The following is an 11,045-nucleotide window of genomic DNA, read 5'->3' on the forward strand; positions in this document are numbered from 1 at the left end:
ACACAGGGCTCGATCTCATGACCGCAGATCTCACAACCTGAGCTGAAACCAAGAGTTGGAAACCCAACTGATTATGACACGCAGGTGCCCCAGTATTAATTTTGATTTTCAAAATATTTTATTAAAATATGATTTATCTCAACTTATCAAATTTTGGTGCCCTCTTAAATTTTGTGCCCAAAACCTATGCTTCACTCACCATACCCTAGTTCCAGCCCAGCCCATAGTAAGGAATTAATAAACAGAGACCATATGGTCTCTCTTCTGTCTCTTAGAAAATCCCACATGGTTTGTGACAAGTTCTTTTAAGATCTGTCCTTTCTTGGGACACCTGTGTGGCTCAGTGGTTGAGCATCTGCCTTCAGCTCACGGCGTGATCCTGGGGTCCTGGTATCGAGTCCTGAATCAGGCTCCCGCAGGAAGCCTGCTTCTCCTTCTGCCTATGTTTCTGCCTCTCTCTGTGTGTCTCTCATGAATAAATAAATTAAAACTTTGAAAAAAGAAAAAAACGACCTGTCCTTTCTTCCCTGAAGCAGTTAACCTCCAGTGGTGGGGTAAGAAGCCAGCAAGGTCTGGTAAGGGGAGACTCGAGTAGGTACTTTCCAGGGGAAGTGTAGACTTCTGAACACCTGTCAGTTGCACAAACACAAGGAGAAGCTGGGGTCTTGTGGCCTGGGCTGAACCCACAGGGAGATGGGGGCAGGAGGTATCTATCCCAGTGTGTAGAGAGGGCCTGAGTCCAGGAGGGAAAAGATGAAGAGGGGAGCTGGTTGAGGGACACGTGAATCACTAAGGAAGACACTGTCTAGGGTCCTAGGGAAGAGGCAATCCCTCAGAAAGGAAACTGGCCTTTTCAGACTGACTTCTTTTCAAGTCTCTGCATCACGTTTTCTATTATTCCATTTATCAAAATGAGTCACATAGCCAAGATCAGAGTCAGTATAGGAAGAAACTCTCCAAGTGCAAGCATATTGGGTGGGGGGAATTATTACAGCCATTTTTATAAATAATCTACTAAAGAAAGAATAAGTCAAATTTTTAAACCAAGACCTAATCTCTGAGCTAGAGTTCATAGAAGTGCTTGGTCCCCAATTGAAATCTCTTTACCTGACTTGATATCACCAAGGCATATAGGAAACGGTCAGAAGTTACCTATCTCAGAGACACCAAACCACTTAATAATGATGATGGAGCAGTTTCAATTTTTCAACATAGAATAGACTTTCACTATGTTCTTTAAGGAAATATTGTTTAAATTTTTATTTCCCTAAGGAGAGCCTGGGTTCAGACTTACAAACAAAGGAGAAAGAAAATAAGTTGGTAAGATCAGTTATTCTCCTTATTACTTAAGGAGAAAGATTTTCCAATGCAATAGTGAGAATGTTTAAGACTGTACACAAGGAAGAGGCATCCAGAGATTCTTTCCAATTGCAGAAATTTATAGTAAAGATGTGCAGAAGGTGGGTAGCCCGGAAAGTGTTCTCACCAGCCATCATGCCCCTGTGGGTCCTGGTCAGGACTGCCCCTAACATTTGTAGGGCCCAAAGCAAGAATCCATAAGGAGGTCCCCACATCAGCTATGCCAATATTAAATATTATAAATGAGCTAACAAATTTAAAAGTAAAATGAACTGCTTAATATTGCAACCTTGTGAAATTATTACAGGTACAGCCCTAATCTGGTAGTTTATCTGCCAGATTGGAACACAAAAGGATGCAAGAAAACGAACACCAAGTATTATATGGGAGCAACCCAGGAATGCAAGAATATGGCATTGCTTCTGAGAGGAAAGATTTTGACAAGCGAATTGGTTTATCTTTCTTCTGACCTTACAGCTCCTACAGTTCAAATCTTCCCATGATCTAAAGGAATGTCTATGTCCTTGCTGGCAGTGGCACCACCCACAAGCCTTCATAGCCTTGAAACTTGGGTGTGTCCCATTTAAAGGACATAGGAAAAGAGAGGTAGAGAATCATTTAACCTTAAGGCATGAAGTGTGTGTGCGTGTGTGTGTGTGTGTGTGTGTGTCACAAGAATGGATGTTGAGAGTTGCAGCTCATGATGAGCCAGCCCTAAGCACCACCTCTCAAGAGACAGAGAACTTTGTGTTCTCTGACAAATTTGTTTTATGTGTGCATCTGTGAATGAGGAGTCCTCAAAAGCATGGGATCTAGGGCAGAGTCCCCTCCTGCCTGGGTCTTAAAAAGTAGTGCCTCTCTTGGAGCTTTGAAAGCTGGGATGTGTTTAGCAAGTGATACCTGCCGTCTTACCACAAGGAGCAGTAATTTCAGAATGTGTACTACATGGTTTGTAGATGTCAGGGTTGCCATGAAAAACACTATTTACAAAGCACCAGATGGAACAATGCTTTACTCACATGGACAAAGGACAGAGCAAGAAGAGCTTCAACAGTGAGTACCAGTCCCTCACGACCAGCATGACCATCCTGCTGACATCTAGATACCAAGTTTCAACACAGCACCTACCCTCAAAGAGAAAATAGAGCCATTTGGTAACCTATTGATTATCTTGGACCCTTGCCATCCTGCAAGACAGAACAATCCACCCTTGGCAGAACTGTCACTCATTCCACATAGGGATTTTCTTTCTGTACCAGTAATGCTTTTGCAATTTTGTAATAAGAGCAATTGAGACAGGGAAACAAGGAACCCCATAAATGACTGCTTTTTTTGCTCCTTTTCCTGCTTCTGTTTTTGCTAGGATGTACACCCCCACCCTTTACACATGCCTTATAGTTCAAATAATATATGTTGTCCTTGTAAAGGTCAAGGAGTTAATGATTTTTTTGGAGTCTCTCCGCATGATAGATAACATCTAAGAATTGCTGGGAAAGGTCATCATGTGTGTTTTCCAAGACTCCAGATACCTTGACACCAAGACCCCTGGCTCCAAGGTATAAGGAGTTAAGGGAAAAAAAAAAGGAGTTAAGGACTTACGGGGATACCTGTGCACTCTTCCTTGTGTTTACCAATTCCTGAATGCCTGAGAGGACACATACACCAGACCACCCATACTGAGTAAAAACCCCAGACACCAAGATGAATGAGACTATTCATCTTTCCTTTCTGAATCTCCCAGACACTCTGTCTGTATCTGCTCTCTCTATGTCTTCAATAAACTCTGCTCTCACTTCCTCTTGGCTTGCATTTGGTTTCTATCCTATGCAAAGCCAAGGATGCTCTTGCTGATCCTGCAGGTCCTCTCTGGGTCCTCAGACCCAACCTGCCTTAGACATCCAAAGACTTATAGAATGCCTGATGAGATGGTATTTATACAACATTGTCTCAGGCCAAGGGAACCCATTTTGTAGCAAGTAATGTGAGTCAGTGGGCATAGAAGATCCACAGGCAGTAGCATATATTTAAACATGCAGAAGAAGCCAGACCAAGAGAATGGTGAGGAGTTAATAATTTTGCTAAGGAGATAACAAACTCAGAGTTGAGACTCTCCAGAATGCAGTATATCCACTGAACCAAAGGCCGATAGATGATGCTATGTCCCTAACACCTAGAACAGACAGAAACCAAGGGGTTGTTGTAGGATTAGCCCCTCTCTTCATGATTTCACAGTGATTGGTGGTTTATTTGTGGTTCCCACCCTGCAACATCAAGCTCTGCTGGATTAGATTGGATTCGGCTTCACAGGAACCCTGGGATAGATGGAGGCAGAGGAGATGCATTAGTACATGTAGATAGGATGGATTCCACTGATCCTGAAAGAACTAATACAACCATCTTGAAGGCTTTGTGACAGATTCAACATAATAAAGAGACAAACACATTGGAGGGAAGCACAGGGTGTACTGTATCACATACTACTTCATGTCCTTTTATCCCACTGCTTATCTCAGCCACTGTTCAGGCCTCACCATTCTTAGATTTAGATAAGCTTCCTGCAGGTGTCTTACCTCAGCCTGCATTCTAGAACTCTAGCTTCCTGACCAGGGGCTTCCCTGATCTTGAGGTGTGGAGCCTCTGCAAGAACATAACACACAATGCAAGAGCTAACAAGGACTGTGAGGAAACATCTGTGATCCACTGGTGGCTGATAAAGGGTGTCCCCATCATCTATTGCTGTGTCACAAACCACTCAAAGTTTAATGGTATAAAATGACAACTATTTTGTTCTACTCACAAATTCTATGGGTCAGAAATTCAGAGAGGGCAGAGCAGGGATGGATGGTTTGTCTCTGCTCCATGATGTCCAAGGCCTCAGCCGAGAAGACACAGAAGCAGGAAGGACTCAAATGGCTAGGGAATCCTAAAACAGTGCTATCCAATAGAAATACCATCTGAGTCACATACATAATCTTAAATTTTTTAGTTGCCATGTTAACAAAAAAAAAAAGCAAAAGGCAACAGATGAAATTAATATATTTTCTTTAACATAATATAGCCAAAATATTTTCATGTCAACATATAATCAACCTAAAAACTTATGCATCTATTTTACATGGGGAGGTGTGTACATAATTAACTCTTTAAAACCTGGTACATAGTTTATACTTTCAGAACATCTCAATTTGGAGTAGCCTCATTTAAAGTGCTCAGTAGCCACATGTGGCTAGTAACTATTACATTGAACAGTGTAGATCTGGAGGCATTTTCATGCCTATGTCTGGCACCTAGGCCGGGATGACTGAGGGCTATGCTCATTTGGGGTTATCTATCAGAATGCTGCCTGTGGTTTGGTCTTCCTCAAAGCACAGGTGCCTCAAACTAGTCAGTCTTCTTACCTGGTGACTCACAACTCCAAGAGTGAGTGTTCCAGTGACCAGGGTTGAAGTTCATGGCTCTTTACAACCTAGTCTCAGAGGTCACATGGCATATGCTATTGATTGAACCAGCCACAACCCCCTCTCCATTTCAAGGGCAGAGAACAGAGACCCCCCACACACACACACCCTGGGTGAGAGGAGTGTGTAAAAATCTGTTGCCATATTTTAAAAGTCCCCCGGGAATAAAAGCCAGGAGATAAATGCTTCCCGTCTCCTCCCTCAGGCAAAATATTCTGAGATACATTCATAAGGCTCTTCAAAAAAACTCCCAGCGGGGAGGAGCTGAGGAATAATGAGATTCTAGATATGTTTTTGCAAGTAGAGACAACAGTATTTATTAATGGATTGGATGTGGGGTGTGAAACAAAGAGAAGAGTGAGGAATCAGAAGTCTGTGTAAGGAATCACATGGCTGGTTTACAGGCTATCCCTGCATTTGAAGGTGCTTAGCTCTGGAGGAAAACACTCTGACTTAGAGAATGAAATTAACCTCCTAGAGGAAGGGTTCTTCATGAAACTCTCTCTCTCTCTCTCTCTCTCTCTCTCTGCCTATATCCATTGGGCAGTTGGGAAAGCATGAAGTCTCCTTTGCCCTCTACTTCCTGTTGCATTCCCAGCCTTGTTCCCTTTTTCAGAAATAGCATGTTGTCTATTGTATAGCCAAAGGACAGCATTCTGAACCTCTGTCCTGTAACTTCCTGATCCTCCTCTCTTATAAATACAAGGGCAGAACTGGGATGCCAGAGAGTCAGCGAGCTGAGAGCCAGGACTCCTCAGACCAGCTCTGCCTTCTACGGGGAAGATGAAGATCTTCATAGCTGCCCTCTCCTTCTTCCTTCTTGCTACTGCCCTTGGGTCCCAGATCCAGGACCTTCATGGTAAGTTCAGCAAGCCTTCCCACTGGTGACAAGGTCCATGGTAACTCTGGAGAGGAGATGCAGAAGGACACCTTTGTCCTCCTGAGATTGTTCCCTGTCCCAGACATGAATGTGAATTTGGCACTTGTTTGAAAAGAAGCAGTAATAGGATATAGACCTCTCTCTACAGGCTTTGGTCCCTGGGGAAAACTGTGTACAAATGACTGGTCCTCCCTGGGGAAGTAACTCTCTCCCTTTTCATGACCAGAATTATTTGACCAACCTTCCTGCAGCTGACATAGAACTGTTAAGTGCTAAATCAGAAGAACTATAGTAAAATTGTAAACTTGCAGAAAGAAGCATAGAATTTTACAATTTTGGTATAAAATTATCACTTTAGAGAGGAAATGGGATAAGCCAGGAAAGTGCCTCACCCAAGTCCATTTAACTGTTCTATTTATTTAACAGATAGGGATCCCTGGGTTGCGCAGCGGTTTGGCGCCTGCCTTTGGCCCAGGGCGCGATCCTGGAGACCCGGGATCGAATCCCACATCGGGCTCCCTGCAGGGCGCCTGCTTCTCCCTCTGCCTATGTCTTTGCCTCTCTCTCTCTCTGTATGACTATCATAAATAAATTAAAAAAATAAAAAAATATTTAACAGATAAATACCTAGTATTTCCTATGGCCAAACAGGCACTGTTCTAAGTGTTGTATGGACTTAATACATTAGATCCTCCCAACAACCCTGTGGGGTAGACTATCAACAACTTGTATAGTTCTGCATGTTATATTATTATTCTCATTTTATAAATGAGTAAGCCTTAGACAACTTGCTTGAGATTATACAGCTATTAAGTGGTGGAATGAGGGTTCGAGATGGTTAGGAAGCTGCTATGGAAAGGCAAGACCACTTAAGATTTTATTTTGCAAGCCTTGCACACAACATAGCAAGCATATCAAGTATACACACATGCCTCCTTAAATAGAATTCATGTGTAACTATATAATAAATGAGCTAAAAGTTGTGTTTTACTAATTAGCATAATGCAGTTCCACACTCCCTTATCCAAAAATTTGGGGCTGGATATGTTTTGGAATGCAGAAGCATTCAGGTTTTTTTTAAAGGTAATATAATATGATCCAGCAGTCCCACTGAGGATATATACCCAAAAGAAGGGAAAGCAGATAGATACATAAAGAGATATGTGTATACCCATGATAATCACAGCATTATTCATAATAGCCAAAAGGTGAGAACAACCCAAGTGTCCATCAACAAATGAATAGGTTACTTTAAAAATATTTTCAAAGACTTTATTTGTCAGATAGAGGGAGAGAGAGCACAAGCCAGGGGAGCAGCAGGCAGAGGGAAAAGCCGACTCCCCACTGAGCAAGGAGCCCAATGCAGGCCTCGATCCCAGGACCCCAGGATCATGACCTGAGCTGAAGGCAGACACTTAACCAACTGAGCACCCAGGTGCCCCAAAAGATTTTTTTTTATTTATTTATGATAGTCACAGAGAGAGAGAGAGAGAGAGAGAGAGGCAGAGACATAGGCAGAGGGAGAAGCAGGCTCCATGCACCGGGAGCCTGACGTGGGATTCGATCCAGGGTCTCCAGGATCGCGCCCTGGGCCAAAGGCAGGCGCCAAACCGCTGCGCCACCCAGGGATCCCCCCAAAAGATTTTTTAAGTGGGATATATACATATATTGTTCAGCCTTAAAAAGGAAGGAATTCTGACATATGCTATGAAAATGATGAATGTTGAAGACTTTATATTAGTTGAGAGAAACAGTAGAAAAGGACAAATACTGAATATGAAGCACTTAAAGTAATCAAATTCAGTGACAGAAAGAAGAATGGTGGTGGCGCAGGGGTTGGGGGAGGGAAAAATGGGAGTTATTGCTTAATGCGTACAGAGTTTCAGTTTTGCAAGATGAAAAACGTTCTGTGGATGGATTGTGGTGGTGGTTGCGCAATATGTGAACACGCTTAATGCTACTGAACTGTACACTTTTAAAAATGCTTAAAATTGTGATTGTTGTGTATATTTTACCTTTTCAATAAAATAAATGACATTTTTTAAAAGATAACACATACCTGCTATTGCTGGCAGAGTCTAAGAAGTGTACTTCAATCATACATTTGTGTTTGCTGCAGTAGTATTCCTGCAGTAAACACAAATAATCATACTCCTGGGATAAATAAAGATTGTGAAGAGCCTCATTTCACTTTGGGTGACATTGTACCACCAAATCAGTTAACGAAAAATTCTTCTGTTTCCTGAGTCCTGTGGATTCCAGAAATGTATAGGAAGTACTGTAGGATGTATCACATTATGTATCTATTCAACTGATTTATTCATATCAGATTTATAGTTCGCTTTTTGTATTTCAAACCCAATAGGATGGTTTCATATCTCAAACAGTTTCAAGAGTTCCCTGAAACATCTCAGGGCCCTAAGAGAGAAAACAGGCCTGGAGGCAGACCTAGAACCCAGACAGGTGTCCAATGGTCCAGCATCATCATCTCCCTAGCAGGGAACGGGACTGAGGCATGAGACTGGTAGAGACACTGAGTCAATGCTGCCTCAGTGATTTCTCTCCCCTCGTCTGTTTCTCCCAAATAGAATCCATGGTGGCGAAACAACAGCGTGAACCCTTAATACAGCTGGAAGGTAAACGTATATGCTATATTATAGACTATGTTTAAAAGCAGCAGCTGCACAGATCTGCTGAAAGGCTTCAAACACCTCATTTATAGGGCAGGGGTAGGGGGAAGGTGGAGAGGGTCCTGAAGGTGGTAAATGTCCCAAAGGAGATCGGGATGGGCTGTTAGAGGGGACCTCTATTCCACCCAGCTGTCTCTAGAGTTGGCACACTGGGGACAGAGGTGCTCACTGATGCCTCCTGCAGGCATCAGATGCTTCCTCTTCTATCAGAAACAGTCATAGTCCTGTTATGGCCTTGCCGGGGTGTCCTCAGACATAGAGCTCGCCCTCCCCAGGACTTTGGAGGAAAAGGATCTAGTCTTCCTTCCCAGTCCTGAAATGGCTCTTTCCCCCGCAGCAGGCTTTCACCGTCCCGCTGACTGCTGCCCCAATCTCTCCCCACGAAAAATCCGATGTGAAAACATGCAAGATTTTTTCAAAACAAGCAGTGGGTGCTCCCGGCCAGGTATCATGTAAGTGCCAAGCTCACCAGCCATGGTCTTGGGAGGGAAGACCTGATGGACGGATGTTCAGAAAAGTCCTACCCTCTGGATCCTGCCAGGTCATGGGAGGCTTGTGTCCTTCGTAGGATCCTGCAGGGCATCAGATAGGAGATGCTCCCAGTGAAAAGGGAAGTGGGGAAGAGATGAAGAGAGCAGAAGAAAGGCTGCCCAAGGAAATGCCCATCAGTGGCTGAGGCAGGGTCTCAGAGAAGAAGTGCCCTAAGCCCCTGCAGCAGAGACAAAAAAGAACAGTCTGGTCCAAGTGAGAGATCCCAGGGCTAGGGAGGATGGGGCTTTCCATCCCCATTTGCTGAACGCTCATTTGTAATCTTACTCTGTCTTGCTCCCCAGCTTCCGTACCAAGAAGGGGCGGCTTGTCTGTGCTAACCCCTATGATTTGGAAGTTCAGAACTGCATGAGGTCCCTGCTGATGTCAGGAAAAGAAGCCTTGCTTGAAGAGAGGAGATACTAGGTGTCAGTCACCCCACCTCCACTTCTCTTGTCTCAACTACCTCCTGAGATTTTCTTGGCCTGAATTATCTTTCATCCAAGTACTAACCGGGCCCGACCCTGCTTAGCTTCCGAGATCAGACGAGATCGGGCACATTCAGGGTGATATGGCCGTAGACCTGAATTATCTTTCAAAAAGTAACAATTACTGTTCTTTCTGTTCTGGTTATAAAAGCAATGCATTAATAAAGAGTATCTGATATAACTTTCCTTAAACTTTAAGAGGAAAAAGACACTATACGTATTGCTGAAATTTGGATTCTGTGGGGTTTTTTTCTAAATGAAACTGAATTTTTTAAAAGCTAAAAACATTCAAACTCATTCAAACATAGACTGAAATGTACTTAACCCATTTAACAAGGGAACCATAAAACTGAATCAAAGATCACCTGAGGAACAGAGATTTACATAGTTAATTGAGGATGGCATTCTGAAATGTTAAGTAAGAGAAAAATAGATTAGTATCCTATAGGAAATAAAACTGTAATTCTGGGGATTATCTTTTTTTTTTTCTTATTTTGTTCTTATTTTTTTCTCTTTTTTTTTGGTGGGAAGGGCAGAAGGAGAGGGAGAGAATCTTAAGCAGACTTCAGGCCCAGTACAGAGCCTAACATGAGGCTGTTTCATGACCCTGAGATCCTGACCTGAGTTGAAATCAATAGTCAAACGCTTGATCAACTGAGCCACACTGGGGCCCTGAGGATTATCTTTTTTACTGGACAAAAGTCATTTATATCTATGTCAGATAAAAATTTGCAAGTTAACATAATTTCACAAAGTCAGGGGCCCCTCAGTAGTAAGTAGAACACCACTGAAGAGGACATTCCCAGGAACCCTGGGGTGGGCATTTTGGACAATCTTCCAAATAATACCAGAGGATCTCCCTGTAATCATCCTTCTGCCTTATTTCTACATTTTGGATGTTTTCTCTCAACAGATATAACTTCCTCTTATGAAAGTTAAAGGGTTTTAAGAAAAACATTTAAAGTTGGACTGAATATGGGTGGTGAGATTGAGCCCTGCATGCGGCTCCATGCTCAGCGGGGAGTGTGCTTAAGTTTCTCCCTCTCCTCCTCCCCTTCCCCTACTGAGTATGTCCATGTGCTCTCTTTCTTTCATTCTCTCTCTCTCAAATAAATAAATATTTAAAATAAAGTTGGAGTGATTATCAATTTTACATTCATATCTATTCAAGCATATACATTTGCATTTATAATTAGTAAATTGTAGTCAACTGTCTCAAAATTCTTAAGAAAGTACTGAATTCTAAACAAAATATTTCTTAATTCAAAAAAGTTCAGGGATGCCTGGGTGGCTCAGTGGTTAAGCATCTGCCTTCTGCTCAGGGCATGATCCTGGAGTCCCGGGATCAAGCCCACACTGGGCTCCCCTGCAGAAGCCTGCTTCTCCCTCTGCCTACATCTCTACCTCTGTGTGTGTGTCTCTCTCTCATGAATATATAAAATCTTTTTTTAAAAAAAGTTTAAAACCTATGCTTACTTTTGGGGTAATTTGCCATAAGGAGTTATAGGGGGAAAACTGATTGGTAACCAAATATCCTTCATACTAATAAACACTAGTAGAAGAAACCTAAGACAATGATTAAAGCAGGGAATCATTATAACTCTAAAGGGATTAAATATACATTCACACTATGTCTCGTTCT

At 42.6% G+C, this 11,045-nt stretch overlaps 1 protein-coding gene across 2 annotated transcripts; it reads left to right on the top strand.

Annotated features, from left to right (window-relative positions):
• The first annotated feature begins 5,502 nt into the window (after positions 1–5,502).
• On the top strand, positions 5,503–10,556 carry LOC129516173 (C-C motif chemokine 23-like). Of its 2 annotated transcripts, none has more exons than XM_055335514.1 (4): positions 5,503–5,676; positions 8,286–8,333; positions 8,728–8,839; positions 9,221–10,556. In XM_055335514.1, exons 1-4 carry the CDS (start codon positions 5,601–5,603, stop codon positions 9,339–9,341), a joined length of 357 nt encoding a protein of 118 aa, XP_055191489.1. In that variant the 5' UTR covers positions 5,503–5,600; the 3' UTR covers positions 9,342–10,556. The 2 variants fall into 2 exon arrangements, with proteins under 2 accessions (XP_055191489.1, XP_055191481.1); XM_055335506.1 differs by having other exon boundaries at positions 5,511–5,676; positions 8,725–8,839.
• Positions 10,557–11,045: the final 489 nt, after the last annotated feature.

This window comes from Nyctereutes procyonoides, unplaced genomic scaffold (genome assembly GCF_905146905.1).
Source record: "Nyctereutes procyonoides isolate TBG_1078 unplaced genomic scaffold, NYPRO_anot_genome, whole genome shotgun sequence".
In the NCBI taxonomy this organism is placed as follows: domain Eukaryota; kingdom Metazoa; phylum Chordata; class Mammalia; order Carnivora; family Canidae; genus Nyctereutes; species Nyctereutes procyonoides.